Source organism: Python bivittatus, unplaced genomic scaffold (assembly GCF_059951505.1).
Source record: "Python bivittatus isolate LINGU-HERP-01145 unplaced genomic scaffold, Pbiv_v1 ctg000440_np1212, whole genome shotgun sequence".
Taxonomy (NCBI): domain Eukaryota; kingdom Metazoa; phylum Chordata; class Lepidosauria; order Squamata; family Pythonidae; genus Python; species Python bivittatus.
The window spans coordinates 4,530,777-4,556,674 of record NW_028277063.1 but is presented as its reverse complement, the minus strand read 5'-3'; the positions used below and the strand labels follow the sequence as shown (position 1 = coordinate 4,556,674).

General features: G+C 43.5%; 2 protein-coding genes across 7 annotated transcripts in view; both read right to left on the bottom strand.

The window, feature by feature from the left end:
- EPS8L1 (EPS8 signaling adaptor L1) overlaps positions 1-19,828 on the bottom strand; it is a 33,604-nt gene extending 13,776 nt beyond the window's left edge. The window contains exons 1-15 of the mRNA XM_007430990.3: positions 19,748-19,828; positions 14,460-14,606; positions 12,676-12,719; positions 10,770-10,828; positions 8,614-8,775; positions 8,317-8,466; positions 7,781-7,863; positions 6,600-6,715; positions 5,815-5,867; positions 4,348-4,474; positions 3,748-3,836; positions 3,576-3,650; positions 2,830-2,978; positions 2,207-2,348; positions 48-76 (exon numbers count right to left, since the gene is read on the bottom strand). Of these exons, the coding sequence (XP_007431052.1) occupies positions 48-76; positions 2,207-2,348; positions 2,830-2,978; positions 3,576-3,650; positions 3,748-3,836; positions 4,348-4,474; positions 5,815-5,867; positions 6,600-6,715; positions 7,781-7,863; positions 8,317-8,466; positions 8,614-8,775; positions 10,770-10,828; positions 12,676-12,719; positions 14,460-14,476 (1,295 nt within the window). The 5' untranslated portion in view covers positions 14,477-14,606; positions 19,748-19,828. The remainder of the gene's footprint in view (positions 1-47; positions 77-2,206; positions 2,349-2,829; positions 2,979-3,575; positions 3,651-3,747; positions 3,837-4,347; positions 4,475-5,814; positions 5,868-6,599; positions 6,716-7,780; positions 7,864-8,316; positions 8,467-8,613; positions 8,776-10,769; positions 10,829-12,675; positions 12,720-14,459; positions 14,607-19,747) is intronic.
- Positions 19,829-22,935: 3,107 nt separating this feature from the next.
- Positions 22,936-25,898, bottom strand: part of PPP1R12C (protein phosphatase 1 regulatory subunit 12C) — a 35,375-nt gene continuing 32,412 nt past the window's right edge. For all 6 annotated transcript variants that reach the window (XM_088142697.1, XM_088142694.1, XM_088142696.1 and 3 more), the window contains 3 exons: positions 25,436-25,486; positions 24,979-25,029; positions 22,936-24,815 (listed from right to left, as the gene is read on the bottom strand). In XM_088142697.1, coding sequence (XP_087998823.1) covers positions 24,729-24,815; positions 24,979-25,029; positions 25,436-25,486 — 189 coding nt within the window. In that variant the 3' untranslated portion in view covers positions 22,936-24,728. The remainder of the gene's footprint in view (positions 24,816-24,978; positions 25,030-25,435; positions 25,487-25,898) is intronic.

The following is a 25,898-nucleotide window of genomic DNA, read 5'->3' as shown; positions in this document are numbered from 1 at the left end:
GTCCCCAAATAACTAATTCGTTCTCAAAACCCTTGACAATATCTTACCCGTTGGCTGCAATTGTGGGAGCCGATTGCTGCAACAGAGAGAAAGAGGGAGGGATAGAGAAACAGTAAAGTTAGTTTAATTCCATCTCAGGGCACTCTCTTTCCCAAATAGTCCCTCCAGTTCATGGACAGGAATTATACTGACTATAATTGGAACTAGTTTTTAAGTGCTAAATAGAACCCCACTTATTCAGGCTGGAAAAAAACTTAATTTTTTTAAGAATGTGTTGTGGCTACTCTTTCAAAATGGGAGGACGTGTCTGCTTATAAAATTGTTAGCATGAGGGACAAATTGTTATCATGAGGGACATAACTAGTTACAAAGCTACTTCCTCAAGCCCTCTGCAATGGTATGTGGGAATGACTTGAGATCCATTGCCTAGGCTGTGGATCTTCTCCTGTCTCCCAAAGATATTCCCACGTACCATCATGCCCTCTTCCTGAAGCATTCTCCCTATAGCTCCATCCCTTTTCTGGAAAGATGGGCACCCTGATGAACATGTACTCTTCCTAGAAGCATACGATTGGCCACGGAGAAAGCCTATGCTGCCTACGTGAACCTTTGGCCTCATCCAACCAGATGATTCTGAGTTTAAAGACATAATAAACAGGGGAAGTTAAGTTGGCATGTGCTGGGTCCTCATAATTAAGCAGTGTCATCTGATGGGACTCCGGAAGTAGGCCTTCTCTGTCACAACACGCCCTCTGGGATAGCATCGCTCCAGAGATTCTATGGCTCCTACCCTGCCTTCCTTTAACCGGTCATTCGATCATGACCTTGGGCTTGGGTTAGGGTGGGTGGCAATTTTTTATAGGATTATGTCTGTTGAGCTGGATTTTTTTTTCTTCCAGATATGCAGAGGAGTGTTCTCCTTTGATTGATTGATTGACTGATTGATTAGACTTGTCCCCGCCCATCTTCCCACAGTGGGGGACTCTGGGCGGCTTACAACAAACTAAAATCAGAAATACCTAATTAAAAGTTATAAAAAACCACATTTACAAAGATAAAAAGGCTAAAAAATCCAAGAGGCCGATAGAGGCTGAACCAGGCCGCTAAGGGGCCAGCCAACCCCATTTCTGACATCCTCCCTCCCCGCCCCAGGCCAGATGGCAGAGCCAAGTCTTCAAATCCCTCTGAAAGGCCTGGAGTGAGGGGCCCTGTCTCACCTCTGGGGGCAAGATGTTTGGTTTTTGTACTCTTTTTATTATTATAAGCCAAAAGTCATCATGGAGTTGGGCAACCTTATAAATTTAAATAAATAGATAAAAAATAAACATGTTAGACCATGGGCCAGGGAGGGCTTATGGAGGTATCTTAGGCTCTGTTTTCTCCAGCAGCCAAAGCATAAGGGTGCCAGATTGGAGGGGGTAGGACAGTTCTGTAGCTGGAGCCCTGCAGTTCACCAGCCTCCTTCAGGTCCCTCCTCCATGCAACACAGATGCATTGAAGTTTTTGTTCCACTTCATCCTGGAAAACACTACTTTCCTGCTGGATCTCTTTGTTCCAGCTTCTGGTTCTGAGATGGAGACTCTGTTGTTTGAATATGTCTTCCTCAAATAGTAAGCAGCCCATCTTAGAGCTGGGGCAAGGAGGGTACATGGATGACACACAAATTTAATAAGTAGCCACATCTATGGAAGCCTTTGTGCTAATTTAACCTCTGAAGTCATCAATTGGTGCAAATAAAATGAAAGTAGCTTGTCTGAAAAAGATTCCACAAGCAAAACCAACAGATCCATTACAACATTACTTCAGACAATTGGTACTGAAGAAACGGGCTGCCTGAAAGATCAAAATGCACAACAATGACCTCTTGTTCGAAATTCAGGAAAATAGATACACCAAAGTCCATAATGTTGGGAAAGGGAAAAGGAAAGAGAAGAAGAGGACGACCAGCAGCAAGGTGGATGGACTCAGTTACAGTGGCAATGGGTATGCTATTGGAACACCTGAAAGACCAGGTTGGGGACTGATCCTCCTAGAAAAAAATCTATCCTGATGCCACGTAATCAATCAAAACATGCAACATATAATGCAGGCAAAGATAATCCACTTCTTCAACTGTCCTAAGTAGCTGGGTTTTTATATTCATTATCTTGCTCAGAATGCAAGTCTACATTCATTTCCCTTACCTGCTTCTCATCTCAACACTCACCTGGGTGCGGCGTTCTTCATGTCTGTGTTGCATCTCCACTGGGTCTTCCCAAGGCTTCCCAAAAGCATCCAGGGCAGGAGGCTCCCAGCCACTGCAGAAGATTAGGTTGTAGGGACCTGCATAGTCCCTGGGGAAACCCACTCTTGATGGACAAAGCAAATAACAGGAATAAAATGAAATATGAATTGGAAGAAAAGAGCCAAAGTCATAAAATTTTTCATCACTGCAAGTTAACTAAACCACTCAGGCAACTGGCATCAACCAATCTACAAGAAGCCCACCACATTGTGTCATAAATGAGTTGGTCTAATCCACCAGAATGTTCTCAACATCTTTGAGAAGATTTTGGCATTCATATTCCAAACTTTCCAATCACTTGTTCAGTAATTGGTTGCTGGGTCCAGATCATCTGTGACATCACTTCAGTTGAGAGGCAGAGGGGGCTATTTCACCAAAATTAAATAACCCAGAGCCTCATGAAAGGGAGGGAAAACAAGGAAACCTGTAGTATTTAGAAGGTTGCACAAGAAAGAAGGGGAAGTGAAAGGATTAATCCACATTCCATGAAAAAAATTAAGAAGGCAAAGATAACAACAAGGGAAAACAAACCCTAATCCCCTTACCTTGGCTTAGTCCAGTTATCCCCCAGAGAGTGCCACAGTTCTGTTTCCTGTTCCCCCAAGCAGCCCCGCATCAGAGTCACTGCCTCTAGAGTCATCATGGGACTGCGCAATCCAGAAGCAAATGCCACCCCTCCAGAAGCCTCCACGATCTGAAATGGGATATGAGAATCAGAATCCAGACCATCTGTTTTCCTGGAGGCCCCATCTTTTCCCAGGGAAATTTATAAATACACTCATCTTGGAATCATTGATACATGCAGCAGAACCACGTGACACAGTTTTTCACGGATTACATTACACAGCTCTGCAAGTAATGAAACTGAAGCACAAAGTATTTTATTAAAAAGAGAAGTCCTTGGGTTCAGAAATCAAGCAAGTGTCTACATGCCCCAACCTTCTAACACAAGTCAAGGGGAAGTGTCCTGTATTAGCCTTCTTATTTTTTGCTGTGCAGGAATTCTCCCCTACTCCTATGGATTACAGTTTCACATTTGCCACCTAAATAATATAGCCCCTCAACCACAATTCCATATAATTCTACTGCTTCTACAATCCCTTTGTCGATCTACAAATCCATTGTTTCCCAATCTTGGCTACTCCCAGAATTCTAAGTGATGTCCATGTAGGTTGGAGAATTCTGGAAGTTGAAGTGCATACATTTGGGAGTTGCAAGATTGAGAAACACACTACTACTAATTCAGCTACCTGATACCACATCTCCTCCTCTTCTTTAATTCAGCACTTACCATCTTCAAGGGTTTGAAAAGAATACATATTAGCTCCTCTGAAGTAGGGCAACTGATGTTAGGTTTCAGTCTTGCCTGGGTGGTGGAAAAGAAAGTATAATTTAGTTGTAAGCATAAACCAACGAGACACCTTCCATTTCCTTGGGAGAAAAAAAAAATACACAGAACTCACCAGAAGGCTAAAGGAATATTTGATCTTGCACAGAGTGTCTTCAAACTCCTCTTGGGATGGGGGTTTTGCTCTGATTGTTAAGAGTCCCTCTACGGATGTGGTAAAGAAAGAAGCAATGAAACTTTTCCTGCCCCTGTTGTTTGGGGCTGATGAACTCCCACCACCAAGTCTCAAATCCTTTTTTTTTTGGGATTGAGAAGATCAGGATCCATGGTTCTAGAGATCTTCTCCACAGAGCAGCTCAACCATACCGATGCAGTAATAACTGTCCATTATAGCAGTCTAATTATGTTTATAGGCCTTGGATCCGTCCTCCAGTGGCTCTAAAATCTTATTGTCAGAGAAGCTCATTTGATTTGTGCAAAAAGAATAATGCCAGTAGAGGAGGCATTTCTGAAGTTGACAGGAGGCCCATTTCAGAAGCCTATTATGGTAGGGAAAAGTTTCAAAGCCATAGTGGAATGTTGTGGATTCTGATAAATTCTAGAATCATTCTGGAAATGGAAATTGAACTCACAGAAAGATTCTGATTGGGACAGACTTTAGAAGCATTTCATGTTTCTCTAGCAGCCTTCTGCATTTCCTAGCCAACGGTCTCACCTCCTGGTTCTCGATGACGCCCTCTCGGGGAGCGCCTGCGTTGATCCAGGACACGGAAAGCTTCGGCACATTTCTGCAGCTTTCCCACAAAGACTTCCACATCATCAAAAATCCGGTTCAGCAGTTCCTGCCACAGGCACACAGGCCATCAGGAGAAAGAACAGGGGTTTTTTTGTACTGTGCAAGGAACAAGTGACATGAGAACATGGCTTTTCTGAAGGGTCTTTGGGAAATGATGTGAATTTGGCCCTTCCTGGAGTAGGGGCACTTGCTGGTTGCTGTACTGTGATTGCTAGTCTCATTGTTACAGCACATTATGTTTTGAAACCTGTTACTGTATACTAGAGAGTCATTTCGAATTGGAGTGGCCTATAAGCCCCAGTAAAGAAAAACAGATAAATAATTTTGCAATACAGACTACGGTGAAACTCTTTACATATAATTTCAGAAGTAAGGCTATGTTATTCTGTGAAACTCTTCAGATTTAAGCAAACTCAGATCTGGGGGATGGGTGATTCATTTACTCTGTGTTTACGAAAAGACAATCCTCAGATACACGGGCAATGTTCTGGTTGGTTTTTCTTCTTGTTGTCGTTGTTCCTGCCGTTACAAGAGCCTAACTAAGAAGGAAGGAGAAGGAGAAGCTAGATCTGAATGGAATTTAGAATGGCCCTCGCCAACAGGTGATCGGTGCTAGGACTGTTAAAGCTAAGGATACAAATTCCCCAAATAAGGAGGCTAAGAGAAGTGGGGATTGGCCATAGCTTGGAAAATCCAGCTTCAAACAAAGAGATGCATGACCAAGCGACAGAGGGTGGAACTCATCTCAGACTATGCACTTAATGTCTACTTTTGTTTCGTTTGTAAAGAGATGATTATCCTTTTCCCCTGAAAATAACAGCCCGTGAAATTAACAAAAATGCTAATGTATTGATATGTCATACTCTTCCCCCACTCTCCAAGCAAATCTTAGGTCTCCTTGGATGTTCTCAGCCTCTCCAAAGCTGGGCTACTTCACAGGATTGTTGTAAGGAGGAAATGGAAGGGAACTTAAAGGCTTGTATGCTCCTGTAGGCTATTATGGCTGGTCCTAGTGAAGATGCCAATTACCCAGCTGTGGATAGTTGAAGAAGCTGCCACAGCAGACTACTTCAATAGCACACTAGCACCTTTCCCCAACTTTCTTCTTGAAATATGTAATGCTTAAGCAATACCATCCCTGATATATTGGATCAAAGGTATTCTATAGGGTTAAAAATACGGCCTGGTATATCAACGGTGTTGAGTGTGTCAGAGAAGAAAGGGCTTTAGTCCTCCAGGGAATGTGCAAATGTGGCCCAAGAGAAAGCTTTGAACCTGGCCCCGACAGACATTTGCTTTTACCCATCCATCTCTGCCTCCCCATCCCCTGCCCCAAATCTCATTTATACTGAAACAAAAAGCAATGGATTTTCCCATTTAACTCACCACTTCTTGCTCTATACGGATGAGGGCCGGATCAAGGTCTCCTGGAAAGATGACTGGAAAGAGGGAAAAAATGAAGAGTTTAGGACACTAGTGCGAGGCTGTGACCCAAAGAAGATGGCTCAGTCTCGAAGAACCTGGTGGCAGGAAAAAAAGATGCAGCTGTGGCTTCTTCTGTTCCTCTGTTGCTGGACAACCATATGGGGATATGAGGAACCTCACTCGCCTTGTCTTGGGTCTCTGATGACTAGGCTATATAGCAGTGCTATGGTGATGAGCCTGAAGAATGAGGCCAACATTTCTGGCTCTTGGGGGGGGGGGGGCGATTATTTTTAAAGCAAAATATCTTGCACATCATGCTTATGTTAGTCAGAGAAAAGAAGAAAGTCAGACAAATTGCAATGGGACCCGAGGAAGAGTTAGACAGGCTTATTTGTGGCTGAAGAGCTCTTGTTGGGAAAGATTCCTGGGTTGTTCCCTGCAACTCAAGCAGAAAGTGAGATATACAGAGATGCAACATGACTTCTTGCAAACTTTCCTAGAAGGAGGCCCCACTAAAATCAACTCATATATGAAGCTAGGAAACTCCTTTGTGCTATGTCAGAACCATAGTGTCTCTTCTAAGCAGCATTGACCTTTTGGGGCAAAATCCACTCAACTGGAAATGCCCGAAAGTGGCCTTAAAGACCTTCTGCACGGACAGCATATGTTTTACCAAAGAGTTATAATTCTTCTCCAAATGTCCTCCTCTATAAAAGGTTGTGAGGCTTAGTCTCCAAGGTTCTTACCATCCTCTCTTTGCTCTGGTGCAATGATCTTTGTCCTAGAAGGAACCTGCCTGGGAGGCTGAAAGAGGATCTCGTGAGCCTTTTCAGCCTGGTTACCAAGCATGCTTTGGGCAGCTCTGTAAGTGAGAAACATAGAAAGAGTTGGGGATCAAAAGGGAAGGACTGGTACCCCATTGGACAATGGAACCTCCTTCCTATCCTACTTTTGGTCTATATAATCTTCCAGGCTGGAGGCAAGCAATATTCTGTTGGCTGAGGATCAAGCATAATGTGTTGAAGGGAGCTGAGGAACACAGGGAGTGGGGCAATATTGCAACATGGATCAGACTATGTAAGTAGGGGTGGGATTTTTTTCCCCCTAGATCTTGAGTGGGGGTCTTTGTATTCAAGTTCTTCTTGATCAAAACAGTGGGCAACCAATCCGTTGTTTGGGGGAACAGTGCTCAAAAGTAATTCTGGGGTCACATTCAGCTCTAGGGGGACAAGTTGACTTCTGATTTATATCATGTTCCACACCATTCAGACAGCAACATAAGAATCCTCTCTCCTGCAATTCCAGGAAGATAAGTTAATGTTTTTCCAAATCAATGCATTTCCATGTCTTCTACAGCAGCCTGTCAGTCAGAAATGTAGCAAATGAAGCTTTTCTTGGCACAAAGGTAACATGATAAAATATCCTGAGTTTGTTTATCTCAAACTCTGCAATGGCAAGCTGCTGTAAAAAGAAAAAAGGCAAGGCTAGTCCAGGTAGCTAGCCAATCCTACCCCAGGAGGAAACACAAAGTCACAAACCCACCCAAGTGGGTTTAAGAAGCATCAGCTTCTGGCTTTGGACTTTGGTAAACTGGCATGAAAAGGGGCAGTTTTCAGCAGAGGCGTAGTACGTGAATGTTGCTTAATCCTCTCCGAGTCCAAGTTGTATGGCGGAGATGGTGGGGGGCAGACTTGTAGAGGAGCTGCAGCTCCAGAAAGAAATCTACATTGGAAAAGCAGCTGGCAAGGAAAATGTTACAGGGCCTCCACCCACCCACACTGTTCTGCTGAGAATCAACTTTTCTTGCAGCAGTTTCTTGAAGAAATCCACAGACTTGACTTGCTGTTTATGAGTAATGTGAACTTTAGCCCTCGTAACCCTTTGAAGCCATCCCATCACAGACATGGGTCTTCGGCTATGCACGTACCTTAAGGCTTCTTTACGCTGGGCGTTTCCTCCTGACTTGAAATCCAGCAGAGCACTATTAATGTCTTGCCGGATCCATTCTGCCTGCAAAGTAGGGGAGAAATCAGATCAAAATCTTGTTGAGAACTCTCCCCCTGTCCCAAATCTGTCCCAAATCCCCATGTTTTAGATCAGGGCCAGGCAAGCTTAGGATTCTGGACTGTATATGGGACCAGTTTACAACCCTCAGACCCCTCCAAACGCAATTGTCAAACATCAGAAGTAGAATGTCCTGCCATTTTGTGGAAGAAAACAGTTGAAAACTGTAATGGATGCTCAAAATCAACATAGTTATTTTCTTTAGCATCTCCCTTGTGTGTGGCATGGCCCCACCCACTATGAACTTTGTCTTTCCATTAAAATGTTAAGTTCAGCTCCTGACCCTGAATAGTTGCCATCCGTGCGTCAAGTAAATTTTCTGCAGCTAGCAGAATTTAGTAATTACAAAGGATCATTCTCCAAACATTTTTTATGGATCTATAGGCTCAATTTTTTTACCTCAATTTGAACACTCTCAAAGAAGTGGATATCTGGTTTGAGCTGAGTAGGTTCCTGGCACATGAGTAGAAGCAAGGATCGGGACCGGGACTCAGGTCGGACAGCCTCACAACGAGCCACTGCTGCCAATCCATAATTCTCCAGTTCCTCCTATGAGGGGAGAGAAAGTAAATCATTAATATGGACATTAATATAGACTCTTTCCAAAGAAGAGGAATTGGGACATAGGTAACACCCAACCTTCCCCTAAATCTTTATTAGCCACCCAACATTGCTACTCTTGGTAAGTTTCTGCACCTCTGAATTTATGTCAAGGAGCTTGATAGCTGACCCGTTGACCTGAAGCAACATCTCCTGAACCCAGATCTTCCCTTGCCTATCCATGATGCACAGTTTCCTGACAGCATCCTCCACAGATGTCAAATTGTCCTCTTCCCCAATGGAGAAGGTCACCAGATGCTGGAGTATAAAGACATGAGAGAGACACAAGCAGATCCATCATATGCCATTAATGTCATTACCCATCTATTTCATCAGCTTCCATATGGTCCAGGGAACTTCAACATCTTACCAAGACCAAGATGTAAATAATAGTGCTGTACAGTGCTTTGGATTCTATCTCTAGAAGGTGCACATGGGAGTGCAAATGTGACACCTGTTTGAAACATCTCAATGCAGCCTATTGCTCTGAAAAGATAGAACGTTCATGAACCCATGTGCTCCAAACAACCTTTGAAGACTGAAGAAGTGTACAACCTTAGATGCTTACGGTAGATACTGGCTAAATGGCAACTCAATTATCATTATTAATCTTGCTTCAAATGTGCTCCTGCACATCTGGCCCCAACTTTGTTTTACTTTAGACCTGGGAAGACAATTTCCTTTGTTCTGGTCTTCCAGTGTGAAACATAGACCAACTCATTAAGTTCTCACTTGGGTATTTTTCTGCTTCCTTTCATTTTCCTTCCCCTTTCCCCCATCAACATGCTATGGTTCCACTGGGTTTACAGTATTCATTACTTTAGTATCTGACCTAGATTTTACATTGACATAAAGGGAAGGAAGGTATCTGAGTTTCAAGATCTAGTTGGTTTCAATACTACAGAAGAGTAAGGTGTGGCTGGGTCCAAGCAGTGGTAAATTCATTCCTGAGTGAGGGGGTGGTTCCACATACCTTGAAGGAGGCAATGGCACATCCCCTCCTCAAGAAGCCATCCCTGGACTCAGCAGCATTAGATAATTTTCAACTGGTCCTACTTGATCTCTCAGTGACCTTGGGAATTAAGCGTTACTATGCTATAGCAGTTCTCCTTTCTCTAGAGTTGGTTCCAGGTAGTATTGGTGGAGTCAGGAGAGTCTGAAGCCGAGGCCCTTACTTTGCAGGGTTCCTCAAGACTTGACTCTCTTGCTACTTGGATTCAACATCTACGTAAGGCTGTTGGTCAATATCATCCAGTGGCATGGGGTCAGGTGTCATCAATATGTGGATGATGCCCAGTTGTATACCTCGACTCCTAGATGAACAGGTGGTGCCAAAAAGACCTTGTCCTGGTGCACAGAGGCTGTTAGGGTGTGGATGGGGAGGAACAGGCTCAGTTGCAACCCTTGCAAGGGCCGAGCAATTGTGGATTCAAGGACCTTTCAGTTCCAAGGATCTTCCAACTTCAGTTCTTGATAAGGTTGCATCTCCTTAGGTGAAACTCATGCATAATTTGTGGGTCCTTTTCAATTGACAGGAGGAAGTGGCAGCCAGGAGTGTTTGCATAGATTCATCTTGATCAGGAGGCCCTCCTCACAGTCACTCATGCCTTCGTTACCTCTTGTTTGGATGACTGCAATGCACTCTACATGGGACTGCACTTGAAGACTTCTTGGAAGCTATAGCTGGTCAGAATCCAGCCATGTGGGTTGCTATGTATGCACCTCATTTTACCCATGGGATACCTCTGTTTCATTTAATATGGTTCCCATCATTTAAAAAAACCCCAAATCTTACCCTTATGAATTGTTAGTAAATTAGTAGGATTAAAACCTGAAGTTATTTTTTAACTCATATTCCTCCAGAGAAGGATTTCTTATCAAGGAGATGAATAGGTCAAACATATATAAGGGGCAATTCTATATCTGCTAGGATTGTAGTACCTCAATTATTATTTTTTATTCACAGTAGAATATAGAATAATCAATTCAAAAGGATTTTTTTAATACTAGTGATTAAAGGTGAAATAAAAGGTTAGCACTGATTAATTTCCCATTGGATATCACCCAGAGATCTCAATACACATAAAAATTATTCAGGAGGAATTCTAGCAGCTAATATACACTAACCAAGAAGCAGTCCTCCACAGATCACCTCCCATACAGTACTTTGATTCCTGCACCTTCTAAATCCCAATTCTCTCTTCACTACACTTTAACACAAGCTAAACTCAAAAACTCGAAGAAAGACCTACATGGACAGCATACTGGGACACATCTGCCATGATGACGTTGGAATACTTCTTCCTTTGTTCTGTAGAAAGAAATTTTAAAAAAATTATTCCTCATAGAGGAGGAACTCATTTGAAATGCTGGCTTGAAACACAAAATAAGCATAGAAATGTTAGTGTCATTTCTGTCTCATTCTAATGTGGACATGTTTAAAGAGCACTGAAGATTACATATTAAACCCTTTCCTTTGGATAAAGAAGGTCGCCCTGTGGGAGTGCTGACAGTCCAACCTGGAGCAGCAGATGGCAGTCTGAGTGAATGGGATGGTGGCCCACATTCACCCTTTTCCCCATGGCGTGATCTTTTGACAAGATGGAATACACCAGTGTTTCTTAACCGTGGCAACTTTAAGATGAGTGGACTTCAACTCCCAGAATTCCGCAGCCAGCATGGCTGGCTGGGGAATTCTGGGAGTTGGTCCACAATCTTCAAGTGGCCAAGGTTGAGAAACACTGGAATACATACAACAAGGGAACTGTGTCTTTTAAAAAACTTTTCCCTTAATCTGCAGGAGGTCTGGAGGGATCTGAATTAGTTGGTTAAGTGTTTGACAAGCAGACACTAAAGAAATTCAGCACAATCATGTTTTTAATAGAGAAAAGGATAGAAATATGCCTGAACATAAACAATGGCTTGCTTATACCTACTCCTAAGCTATAATGTGGCTTCTTTGGCTCAGCATATGTGCAAACCCACTCATTATAGCTTAGGGTTATGTGCAGACCATGCCCCATAGCTTCTTCAAGAAACCACTGGTTTCTTAAAAGAAAACTGATGTGATGTGTGAACTGCAGGCAGCATCAGCTGATACTAATCTAGTATTTCCCAGATATAGCCATGATGGCTGGGGATGATGGAAATTGTAGCCTCACATATATAGAAGGCATCAAGATCAGTACATAATACGTATTGCAGCATAAAATCATGTTTATAGACACATATTATAGCCTGAGTCCCCAGTTCCATTCCTCCAGATGCCAAAATTCCCACAGGTCTGACTCTTGCATGTTCTAGGTTCCACACTCTACTGATGTTACATTTTGGATTTTTAAAATTAAAAATAAATCAATGGACCTCACATAGGTCCCAAAGACATTCTTATAAAAATATGATGGATTCCATGGTCTAATCCTTTGTACAGAAATGGCCCCACCAAAAACATCAAGGCAAAGTGAGAAAGGAGTCCTGACCAGGGAGACTGGAAGAGATGTTGGAACAGCCTCATCAGCTTTTCCAACTAGTAAATAGGTGTTCATAACTTCGTGAGAATGCCTGTGTCTTGCTCACCAAAGTCCAGATCTGCCCACAGGCTCAGAAAGTTAGGGAATATGTATAACAAACTAATACTAAATGTCGCAGACCCTGAGAAACTGATTTGCATTTTATATACAGCACTTTTCAGGCAATTACCAGGGTTTGTTTTAAAAACAAAAAATAATAGTCACCATATTGAACAGAGCAAGGGAAAGATAGGAGGGATAAGCCTAAATATAAATGAAAGGTGATACTGGAGCAAAATAAAATACAATAATAATAAAAATTAAACCAGAAGCTTGAAGGCGACAAGGAGAGAAAGGAATATTAAATTAGACCTACACAACCTGGGCTGCAGAAATCTGTATCTCTTCGTTGTCATCTGGATTTCTGCAGCCCAGAACTGGTAGCCCTACATAAGATAACATGTTTGGAGCCAGAGGAGGGATGGCAGGTGTGAAGCATGGTAGCAGGAGATGGGCATTGTGGTTGATGAGACCAGAGAACTGTAAGTTGCTAAGGATGGAGGAGCTGCAAGACCAAGCAGCTTTCAGTTCAACTTTCATCCCAACACAAAGAAATCTTCTTGGTATGTCCCCATGCTCCCAAACTCACCATAGATGGCTCTGGCATTGGGTTTGCGAATGTCACCGAATATGCTGGGAGACAAAACACACATGTCAGATGACAACCTAAGCTTCTCCAGCCCAAATTTCTTGCCTTCTTCTCAAACTTTGCTAGGCATCCAGGCTCCCTGAGAATCCCAGAGGCTGATTAGCCCTGTCCTTTGCAGTATTTCAACAAAATCCATAATTTATCCCAAAAAGCAATGCTAAAATGAGTGCTAATTGATGCTACTTAACCCTCATTGGGCACCCAGGCAAAGTTACACCCGTCCATCCTGATGGTTTTTGCCACAACCAGCAGCCCTCAAACCCTAACTTCAGACTTCCATTTGACCAATAGCCCCAATGACACACACCCATTTATCAATGCAGAAAGGAGGAAGAAATAGTGGTGGTTGTGTCACTAGACTTGCCAAGAGGCTACTGGAATGAGAGCAGAGCACTGACCCTTGGCCTGCTCTGATCTGAGTTAGTGGCCATTCCTTAGGTAGTTTGTTATGATGATCAAAAACTGCATTGCAGCAAGATGGACAGGTGATGGCAGGGACTGACCAAGGGGCAATGAAGATGCTAATGAAGATTACAGCAATTGTTTTCAATCCTGCTAACATCTCAGCAGAAATGTGGGTTGCCAGAGTGGCTTAAATTTCTAACAAGGAAAGTTATCTTGGATTCTTGAGGGATATCCTACAGCTTTGCATTACCTTAGAGAGGTGAGTACCTGGGAAGCCCTGCTCAGGTTCTGGGGAAAAGAGTAGAGAAGATCTTAATAAAACTTTTCCCACCTGGAGCTCTGCAGAGGTGGAATACAGTACTGCAGTTCTCATCAACCCCAAGCACAATGGTAGCTGGGGATGATGCGATTTATAACCCAATACATCTAGAGATCACAAGGTGAAGAGGGGAACAATGGAATCTATGAGCCACGTTCCCTAATTTCATCAGATCTTGGCTGAATCATGCCCTTCAGAGCTTTTGAAAAACAGCAGTGGTCATGTAAAAAAAAATAATAATAAAGGGGTCAGGCCCCCTCCTCCCCTAATGTAAATATCAGCCACTGGATCTGGCTATGGGAACAATAAACCTGCTGATGAGGTACCTGGTCCACCTCACTTGATCACAGCTGCTCTGAGCTACAAAAAAGGCAGCTCCATTTTGGCCAAGGGTGTTGTACAAACCTAGTATAGTTAGTTCATTGTTCAATGTTGACATGTCAACTTTGAAAATTGGGTTAATTGGGGAAGGTCTGTGATACAAACAAATCCCTTATCTATCCCAACCTGCTATAGTTCTCCAGATAGCATTTAGGAGTTTTTCCCACTGGACCCCAAATCTTTACTAAACAAAAAGTGTTTTATCACTCGCTTTGGCCCTTCTCCTGGGGAAAAGGGGCACACACTGAGAACTCCTGCGATACTATAGATCAATGTTTCTCAACCTTGGCAACTTTAAGATGAGTGGACTCAACTCCCAGAATTCCCCAGCCAGTCTGGCTGGCTGGGGAATTCTGGGAGCTGACGTCCACTCATCTTAAAGTTGCCAAGGTTGAGAAATGCCGCTATAGAGAGAAACCAAGGCTACCTTTCATAGAGTGGATCTTACCAGCAGAAATAGCAAGGAGGAATCAGATACACAGGGGATACCTCTTATCACACAATGCCCCAGACAACTGCCTGGTCTATCATTTGGATACAGTTGGTCCCAGAAATTTTGTCACTTATCTCTTGAGTCAGGCAGTTATTAAAATATAGAACGTTTATCTCTCACACTTACCTTCCTGAGTCACTCATGATGTCAGCAACTTTATCTGAAATTCACACCACAGCCTATTAAACTAAAGTGTCTCCAAGAGCAGTCTCTCCAGAGCAGGTGGCTTCTGTCCAGCAGCTAAAAGAACAGCGGCCAAATCCTGTTCTCCCACTGCAAGAACATAATGGTGTCAAAATTCAAGATAAGCCCCATCTCAAAATACAGCACCAAGAGTTCCCATAGAAATTCAACAGATTTTTGGTTTCAGGGACCATTTTCTGTCCAGTGCTCTGTGTCTCCAATCTTTACCAATTCTACTCCATTCACCTTAACAGAAGTTTCCTAAACAATATCCTTGGGACTTGCAATCTGGGAACCACAAGATTTGGTGAAACACTTTACATCATAGCTTCAGCAACCCCTCACATCTGAGGATTAATGTGCCATGTAAACGTAGCTTCCAAGGGACATTTTCCCCTGGAACAGTCTGTGATTTAAGGTGTCCACTGTGGAAAAAGCAGGAAATGCCAATGCTAAAAAGACTATACATCTATATTGTTCCTTCCCACGCTCTTCATTGTCTTCATTAACTGACTAGTTACGTATATTGATTGATGTGCTTGTTTCCTCAGTTGCATTTCTATATCCTATTTTATGCTCCAAAAAGCTCAGGATGCCTTACGTGGCCTTCCTTTAAGTTCACAACAGTCCTGGACGGCAGGTTAGGTTGATAAATTGTGCCTGGCTCGACATTAAACAATGATTGAAACTCTGAGCTTGGCTCTGACCAGCCTTGGTCAAATGCAGCCTGAGTTCACACAACAGGCTAATCCTTAACATAATTTGCTGGGTTTCAGGTTGATATACTGGACAGAGGAAGTGTGCTTTGTAAACAATGGTTCACAGTTGAATTTAACGTGTTACCAGCTTTTGGTGCCTTATTCCCAAAAATACGATTAAGCACACCCCATAACTTAACATAAGAGTTGATTTAGCCATACTGCCAATGTGGGACCTGGCCCACAATAACTGTTGCCTAGGAAACCAGGAAAGCAAATTACTTTCCTAAGGGAAAGTCATAGTAGACTATTTTACTAACAGAATATCCCTGACTACTGGAATCCATTAGACCAGCCTTTCCCGACCTGGATCCTCTTAGTTGTTGGTCTGCCGCTCCCATGAGGGGTGATCATGAGAGGTCCAACACATTCAAAGGGCACCCATTTTGGAAAGGCCACACATTAAAGCAGTGTTTCCCAACCTCAGCAGCTTTAAGGTATGGGACTTCAACTCCCAGAATCCCCCAGCCAGTATGTGTGGACCAACTCCCAGAATCCAGCCAGCATGCTGGCTGGGGAATTCTGGGAATTGAAGTTCCACACATCTTAAAGTTGCTGAGGTTGGGAAGCACTACCTTAAACAATAATAACAGTACTGAATAAAAAACAGTCCATGACTGGGTTTACACCTCATGCTAAGCTATTATCTGTTTAACTGTATGTTAATTGAAGAAATCATAATAGGCTGGTTCTACACCAACATGCAAAACTGTAAGCCATGGTGTAGAAACCAGAGTTGGTTGGGTTTGCAGCAACATGCAAAACTACAAACCATGATTTCAAAACCACAGATGGCTTGTTTTGCACCAACATGCAAAACTGTAAACCATGGTGTAGAAACCAGCATTGGCTGGGTTCACATAATCAGCCAGCCAAAACAAACAAACCGTACAATGGCTTAACGCAAAGTCAAGTCCATCCACTAAGTCAATGTTTACCAGCAGAACTTTTCAGTGCCTAAGCTACATATGAGGATTTTAACCCATATCAGGGTAGCTGGGAGGTGTGTAGCTACAGTCTGTTTCTCACCACGCCTACTCTTTATTTTATGAGACCAGCCCCTCTTGTCTTTTGGCGGAGAACCGAACTCTCGGTCTGCTGAAGGTAATGCATTTACTAGTGAGGAAGCACAAAAGGGAAGCCTTCAAAGGTGTCAACTGATCCTTGCAGTTGTGCCCTTAATGGTGCCGTTCAACAATAAGCCATTGCCAGCCACCATTTAAGATGTGGTTAAAAGCAAGGTTTGGACGACACCTTGAGCAAGTCAGCTGGGTAGCCGTAGCAGGAATCCAGAGTCCACTGACGAGAAAACAGGAGCGTGAAAAAGATTCTCCATTTTCAGTTTCAAAATGACAGCAAGTGCGTAATGTGGCACAAATAAGGAAAAAGGGTGTTGAAAGTTTTCGGAAGGGTGTGCACCTTTGTGTGCCTACCTGGTGAAGAAAGGAAAATAAGAGCCCTGCTCCTGTTCGAGAATCTTGCCAATTGCCACACCTTTTCATGACACCTGGCAAGACAACTTTGTTTATTAAAGGCGGGTTGGCACTTCCTGTCCAAGTGCCAACGTTCCCTTGTCTTACCATTTGCTCTTTTGGAGGGAGGGACCTGCACGAGGCGTTTTGGGCTTAGACTCTCTGGTACTCTTTTCTGAAGGCGGGGGGGGGGGGTAGAGAGTCATCTCTTTGCAAGATCTACATAGAAAATCCAACCACCATCCCCAGTAGTCAATATAGAAGTGGGGGGAACGTTGACTTATGGATTAGGTGGTGTTTTGGGTTTAAGATTCACATGGAGAAGGACCACTGCTTAGACATCTCCCAGTTCCTCTACTAGCTATCTAGATGAGATGGATTTTAAAGAAGAGCTGAGCATCTTCTGATTCCTGGCTGGGCTGTTGTACTGGAGCAGCCTTAGGGGCGAATGTCCAAAGATGCCTGTGCTGCACTGCCAATGACACAGATGCTGCACTTGCTGCTGGCATGCACGGTATTAAAAAGCACAGGGTGGTAATCCTTTGACCTGAGGAGGCCTGAATTATTGCTAAGCCATGGTTAGATATTGATGCTTTAGAAGGAGATCAAGGTACTAAACTTATCTCTGAACCCCCATCTTCATTTTGAACCCACCTCTAATCCTGGAATGGTTGGAATGAAGCCATAAAAGTGATAAAGCTCCTTTGACCATGCACCGTGTACTTTCCCAACATCCTTTACTGCAGTTTTAGGTCCTACTATCTTCCTTCAGAGAATGTAAGGCTACATACTTTGTTCTTACACCCAAATCTTGGCTCTTAGCCTCTTTTCTCCTTTTATTTTTAAAATGTACATCCTCCCTTTTGGCCAAAATGGGTGTAAACAAAGGGGTACCCAATGCATGAACTCCAAAGGCTCCCATTTATCAGGAGCAGGCCCTTTTCCCACTCCTTATTCAAACATGCAATGCCATGCACACTTTCTCTTCTCTGGGTTTTAAGAACCTGCCTTTGTCATTTTTCTAAGTGCAAATTGTTGGTAATTGTGGAGTGTTCAGTTCGAGCTCCAGGGTTTTAGAAATAATCCATTCCTTCAGAAAGTGCCTTAGATTAGGATGGAAGTCTTTTTCTTCATAATAGACAGGTGCCTATTTAATTGGAGCTTTTCAAATAAAAGTCGTAAGTATCATAATATGTGATTCAGCTCAGACCTCTGGGCAGAACAGGACTGTATTTTGTTTTAGAGCAAAAGCATCACATTTCAAGAATTTCAGTATTAAGGTACTATGCAGTCATGTATACCTGATGATTTTTCAATCATCACTATTAATGTGGTGTGTGTATCTGTGTGTGTGTGTGGAAAGGGGAAGCTTTGGGGAATGTTTTAGCTAGTTGCCCTCCTTGGTATGAAACCAACACTGCTGCAAAATATGCCTTTTCTTCAGCTGCACACTATTAGGGGGTAATACTAATGTAATCAAGATCAGGAAAACACAGCTAAAACGATATAAAATAAAAAAATGCGATCTTTCCTGTTCTACGGATAGCTTTAATCTGCCTATTGATGCAGCAAAGACCTCCATCCACATGTAGAAGTTCTGGCTAGACTCCAAAGCCTTTAAAGACTCTGTCCCTAATGAGAGGGTTTTGCAACTCTCCACCTTGCAAATAAAAGGGAAAAAAAATAGAAGCATTTATTTGGCTAGAAAAGCTCTTGAACCAGCACTACAGTTCCCCTGCCACAACGCAACCCAGGACAGAAGCAGATCTGCTTTAACTTTCAGTATCAGTTTGGAGAGCACTGCGAAGCGCCATTCCCCTCTCCAACGTGGACTTATCAAAACTGCAGATCCTTGTCATTCAAACACCCGGATGCTTCCCACCATGGGCTTGGAGCTTCACAAGAATAGGCTGAAATTGCAGTGTCTGGCATATGTCCGAGGACCCTCAGAAACACTGACGGGAAAAGGGGCAAAATAAAAGCCAACAGTACAACTGCACAGTTGGTGAAAGGCCATGTGTGCTTTTGACACACCCAGAATGCCCTCCAGAAGTTGGGGGACTTTCCAGGGCAGAGAGGAGCAAATCTGTGACCCTCTGGATGTGACTGAATTGCAACTTTCACCAGCCTCAGTCAGTGGGGCCATTAGGAACGTCTAACCAGCTCAACCCCCATCTTACTAAATGAATTATGCTCTTTGACAGCCTGCAACAATCACACTTCGTTTCAACCATTCTCTGAGTTCCTGGTTGCCCAATTTCAGAATCGTCTTTAGATTAAGGATTTCAGTTTCTATGATTCAAGTGACACTGTCCTTGATTTTGACCAGAGAATGCAGAGTATTGTCCTCTAATGAGGGATGGGCAAGTGCGACCACAGAACCTCTTCTAGCTATAATTGCTAATGACTGATAGCACTGTTCCCCACCATTCTGCAGCAGAGAACATCCAAAAACCATACAGCACACTTAAAAAAAATAGTAAGACTCCCCCTCCCCTCCCAAAATTGGAAAAAGAGACCTCCTGGCTAATATACAGGATATGGCCTCAGTTTTCCCCTTGCCCACCTACCCTCCCTCCCTTTTTTTGTATCAGTAATCTTTCCAAAAATATTAAGTGCTACCCTTGGCCACCAAAGTGATGTCCACCTCTGTGAAATGGTGATTGCCTCAGACCAGCTTTCCTCAACTTGGTGCCCTCCAGAACCAGGCGATGTACTCAGATCTACACGCCAACTAGTGGGAAGCATTGGATGAAGGAAAACTACACTGATTCTCAATTTGAAGTCCAGATTCCAGGACTGCTCTTCTGTTATTCCCAATTTCAACACCCAGAAAAATCTATTACCCAGAAGTGGTGGTGAGGCTCCCAACCGCCTTACTTTGTTTTCCAAGTCTCTCTTCATATGAGAGACTCACAAAGAGGCCCTTTTAATCATGCCCACCAGTCCTATCCCAAAGCATGCATCTTGGGACGTCCCCAATATAATTGGAGTTACTTACTGGGCAAAAATCCTGTCTTCTCAGCTCTTTGCTTCAGCTGCTATCATCTCTCCTGGGGAAGTTAGGAATATCTGATTTGGCACGTAGAACATATGAACTCCTTGTATGACTTAGACCTACTGGTCCCTTTACAAGCAAACCTCCCAGTTGTGCCACACCCCATGCATACCTGGGCAGCTAGTAGCAGCTTAGTTGCTGAGGTGAATTACTTTGCACTCTCTCTGGCACATAAACTACTTGAAATGAAACTCAAGCTGCAGGAAGGGGAGAGTCTCTTCCAAATTACAAAATTCCTACACAAATTAGCACACCGCTTGCAAGCAGAGAGTCACCTGCAGACCTTTCAGGCATAGATTCTGTCACACATAAATATGTGTGCATGCCTGCATACTGGAAAGATGTGGCTCTATTCCCAGTCATGGTATGTGGTGGATCTTCTACACACCACATGGAGTATTTTGTGAAATGTGAAGCTGTCACTTCGAATCCAGAGTCCCCTTCTTATTAAATCATGGGATGCCTAATGGATTGGTGCAGATGAAGGACAAAAGAACAGATCTTTTAGGTTCTCCCTTTGCAGTAAAGATAGATTGGTGTACCCAGCAGACATAACTTAGCTTCCCTCACTTAGACCATGCAGGAAGCAGTCCTTCTTTAGAACTGTTTTCTTCTGCTCATGCTGCCCTTGAAATGTCTCATTAATCTGAATAGTCTCCCGTCCTTGTTTCTGCAAAAGGTAAAGTTCTTTTATGGCATCCTTAAATATAATACAAAGGGTATTTGAAAAAAACACCTATAGTGTCAATGAGACTTTAATGAGCTTTCTGCCTTCTTTTATAACATACAACAGACACCGGTTGCGGAGAAGCAAGTTGTTATGGGAAATGGCAAGGCCACCTTTGAGTCTCATGGTCACAGGGTTATAAGGACATATTGATATCCAAGGCCATTGTCTGGGGATGGAGAGAGGGAGGAAGTACCTGCAGAAGTAGCCATCAGTTCCTTTGGTATGGATCAGGAAAAAACACCTGATAGCCAATTATCCCTAGGCCAAGGGGCGACTTGAGGATACGAGATCCAACCAATCTGCTGAGGCTAAGTGGATGAGTAGCGGCGTGCTTGGAACTGAGACTCCAATATACACTGCCTAGGGCTCCGTTGTGGATATGCAGAACGGTCATCACGCTACATAAAATGATCAGCAGAGTTGCAGCATTCAGCTGCAGAAGGACTGCTAATTTCCATCTTGTTATGAGATCACCCATCCAGCAGATCAGCTCAGGGGTGTGTCCACCCATTCAGTTTTGGGTGTGTCTGCAACCAGAGATGATTTTTTTGTAAAGTAATAAAAGAAGAGGCATAGTTCCCATTCTGTTTAGTCGTAATGCAGCCATTTCCAGATTCATCTAGTCTAGATGCCAAGGCCAGAGAAGCAGGTCAGACTTGCTTATCCATCCAGATCTCTATTACCCACTCTCTTGGGAGATGGCTCTTCATATAACCTCTTGGCACCCTTCTAACCATGGAGAGGCAGGGATTACATCTGGAGCTTTCAGCATGCAAATCGAGGTCTCTGCTAACAGCAGACTTTCTCGACAGTGCTTTCTTGAGCAAAGTGATACGGCTGCAGTATTTTTAAGGGAGCTTTCAGTTGAAGGATGGGTGATGCAACAGATCTCCCTCACAGACAGAGCCCTTAGTGAAACTGAAAGAGAATAAACCTTCCTTATAACCCACAGCATTGTTAAATTTCTTCTGCAGCTCAAATGCCTACATGTTTCTGTATCCACATTGTTAGCACAGGAGACATCTATATTAACTATTAAATCATCTTCAGATTTAATTAATTAACCAATAGTTTCTAAAACATGTAGTTTCTATTAAGTTGCTCCATATAACATTAACTAAGAGCACACTTCCTCCATCATGCAAGTAGGCTATTGGCAGTGATTTTGAAAAAACCAAGAGGAATCTCAGGGAGCAAAATTTGCTGCCAGTTTTTCTTCTAAAATGGGTGCACAATCTGTGGCCCCCAGAACCACTTAAAATTACTGTTCAACTGTAATATTTATTTAGAGAATATAAAAATTATTATATAAATGGAGTAATTTTCATGAAAATACTGAATCTTTAATTAATTCCCCCCCCCCTTTTAGGGTCTATATACGACCCTTGGCCAATAGCACAATATCATAAACCCCCCAGAGAGCTTTGGCTGTTGTGCAGTTTAATTTTTTTAATAAATAGAAATACACTTTAAAAATCCGTTCCGAAACCAAATTTGTCTTTTAAGTGATAGCTGCCACATTACAGCTTAAAGGGTATCCCTTGCCCCTAAACCTTCCAGGGGCCCATGTATACCCCTATAAAGAAAAATCAAAAGCCAAGTCTGTTGGCTTTGGGGAAATGGAAATAGGAGGAGGCCACCTTTGTCATGCCCAGAGGGATGTCAAGCTGTGATTAGTCATTCCTGCCCAAAGGTCACACCTAGCTATGACATCTTTGCCATTCCTGAAATATGTCCAGAGAAGGACGTGAACAAGGAAGGGTGGGGCAAAAACCAACCTCTAATTTTAGACCAAAGACAATCTTAAGATGCCACTGAGTCATCTCTAAATCAACTTCCAATCATAGGAACTACCTTTGGCTTGTCCTGAGGGTGCAAGGACAAGGGCTGTGCTATATTAAGCCAGAAGGCTTAACACAGCAAGCAAATTATGGAAGCTTCCTCTGAGTCTGGTGTGGTAGGTCAAAGCCATGGAGTCTTCAGACTCCTGAGGAGGAGAATGTGGGATGGATTTATAGTACTGTACACCAATGACAGTCTGAGTTGAACAAGTATAAAAATTTAAACAAACAACTCTGGGAAGGCTCCCAAAACCCTTGAATGGAAGGATCTCATCATTAGGAATAACTATGAACACTGCTGACTAGCACATCCAAGGAATAATCTTCTCCAGCTGTTGCTCCACAGCAACCGCACTGAAAATGTCTCTGAATATGGAGGGTCTGTATAACTACTAATAGACTTGTCCTCCAGGGCTTCATCTAACTCAATTTTAAACCTTTGACCTTTTCTGGAATTGAAATGCAACACACCTGGAGAGCACGTGGTTGGGGAAGGACAACCTACACACTCTCCCATATCAATACTTTCAGACAGTAGTATGTAACTGATGGAGAAATGATCGTATTCAAATACCAATTTTTAATTTTTTTTTAATTATATTCAAACACGGTAATTTCAATTCCCTGTTCTTTAAAACAATGGCAGCTGAGCTGCTGAATAAACAAGTACAATATAGAGACTTCTTTGGAAAAAAAATACTCATGCGATATTGCACATTTAAGTTTTTCTGCATTTTTCTTCTGGTTTTTGTTGGTAATGCAGCCATATAGAAAATACTTCTGTTATGTACAGATATTTTTGGAGGGGGTGGGGGAGTCCCTGGACCAGGACAGATGGAGGGAAGAAAAGTGGGGAGTTGGAAGAGGAGGATATGGCAGAAAAGGAAGGGATTATTTATTTTGGCAGAGGAATCTTGGCTCATGATAGCGCAGGAAAAACACACACACACACAAACAGGATTTTCAGGGTAGTACTTTGGACCCGTTTTCTCTTGGAATTACTTCTAGCCCTCAGTTTCACTTGAAAGTACTTCTAGCCCTCAGTTATAACATTGAAAGTATTGGATTGCATGCGTGCAGGAAGCGAAATATGGGACAGCCACTAAGCTGGAACCCCAGATTTCTTCTGGGAGACAAATGGTGCCCAGGGAGCTAGAAAATGAAAGGTCAAGGAGGTACAGCTCCTGGAGAAGCAGGAGTGAAGGCTGGCAATTCATGTAACCATGTCAAGTGTGGGCTTTGGCTATGGCCTCTCTTATTGGCTTCGAACCTCGCGGTGATAGTGCCAGCATCATCACCAGGCTGAGTGTTGGCAGAAGGCTATTGTCCAAATGGCAGAAGGAAGAAAGAGGCAGGTTTCCTTTGCCCTGAGTTAGGCAAGAAAGCCCAGGTACAACTCTGAAAAGTCTGCCTAACTTTATGGACATTCAAAAACCAGAGAGGGGACAACACAATCCTTGCACCTGAGTATTAGGATGCAAAGAGAAAGGAGCAGAACCTCCACAGCATGACTGCAGCAAGAGTTCTGAAGCTGCCTCTCCCGCCCCACCATTGACAATTCATTCTCATCCTCACAGCTAATCAGGCGCTACTCTCAAGTCTCCTCTGATGAACGGCCAAGGGACCTCTCAAAGCTTTGCCAAGGCTGCTGTGGGCCCCAGTTTTAATCTGACTGCTCACTTTTTTTAGCTTCTAGGCCAGCAGCTCACAAAGACCAGATGCCACCCTCCACCCTATCAATTAATGCCTGCCAGCCTCTTGCAGGTCACGCTAGTCGGGATGGTGATGATGGAACAATGCTGAGACCCACATCCAGAAATATTTCTCCCACCCAGTGGCATGGCCAGTACTCAATAACCCTGCTCTTGGGCTGCCAGGTTTAACCGTAAGGGACATACTAATGACCTGGCTGTCAATAAGGCCTGTTTCCCCACAGCAACAGTGGTGGCCACCCCACTCCTGTGGGTCCCCAGAAAGACTGGTTCCTATCATCCCTACGCCCCTTGTTCCCTGGAGGAAAAGCAACAAAGCAAAGAGCATCACTGAAGGAAGCCACAAAATAAATACTGTCTCTGGGAAGGGGAAGGGGCGGGAGAGGAGAGGAGAAGAGAGGAGAAGCAGGCCTCAAGACAAACGTGGCCTTCTGGAGAAAACAATAGTTGGTGATGCCTATTTGGCTGAGCCTCAGAACAGTCCGCATTTGGAGTGTCTGGGTGGTGAGAGGAAGGTGACCACCCCTATCCTCGTGTATTTCTCCTGTCCCTGCTCAGGATCTCGGTACACATGGTGGTGGGGTGTGGAGGAAGGTCCCTGCTTCACAGAGAAACCAGGGGACAGTGACAGCAGCTGGTGGTCACTTGGAGAGCTTGCTGATCACACGAATAAGAGCGGCGTTTTCGTCTTTAAGACGCTGGTTGTCGGCCTTCAAATCTGAAAGAGCCTGAGAGGGGAAAGGCAGATACAAAGTAAAACTCCAAGGCACCCATTTCGGTTATTGCACATCTGTTTCCTCCCTGCCACCTCCTCCTTCCTTGTTCCCAGTCAGGCTACCGCTGAAGCCTGCAGAACAAGACCAGTGGCTCATTCAACAGGAGAGGAATCACCTTCAATTCTTCCTCCAGCTCTGCAGCTTTCCTCTCCAAAGCTCGCCGCTCCTAGTTTGGGACAGGTGGGACAAAGAGATTACACGCAGAAAAGGAGTCCTCAGCATGCATTTATGCTGAGTGGAGAAAAATCAACCTCTATGGAATAAAGCTGGGTAACTTTAGTATTGTGCGGTCTAGAATTCCTACAGAACATATATACCAGTCAAATTTTTGTAACATGAGATAGCCAAGAACTCTTCCTAGGGGAGGTGCAAATAATCTGGGTTAAGAGTGTACACTCTGCCTTGAAACCCCAGCCTCTCGCTAGGTGCAAAAATCAACCACTGCCCTCTCCTCATCACAACAGCTGGCTCACTGCCAGGCTTTTCCCAAAGGTGTCATCAACCTGTCTTACAGGTCAGTTTTTGCAATGCAGGAAAGGGGAAGGAACAGGGAGGAAGGAACAAATACTTACAAATCTCTCTAGCTCTAGGAGAGCCGGCCGTTCTGCAAAACGCTCCTGCCTCTGTGCATGGGCAGACAACATAAAAAAGGCTCAGAATAGTTTCTGTGTTTACCTTTTAAAAACCCTCCCCCTAGCAGATCTGAAGACAGGATATGACTGATAAAATAATAACAAACCATATAACACAGCAATGCACAACCTAGAGAAGACAGTGACCCCCAAGCTAAGGGAGAGGAATGGTTATACTGAGGATCATACTCTACAAGCAACTTCATACATGAAAAGGCCAGATCAATGTTGCCTGGACAGGAAGTGGGGCTAGGCACGCATTTCTAGCAAAGCATTTTACATCTATCATTTCAGTCACTTTCTTCAGATGCCCCAAAGGTGAGCCAGAATTGCAAATACTGGAGAAACAGCAGCCAACCTGAGACCACTCAGCACAGTGGGGTTTTTTTTTTAACCATTCCAG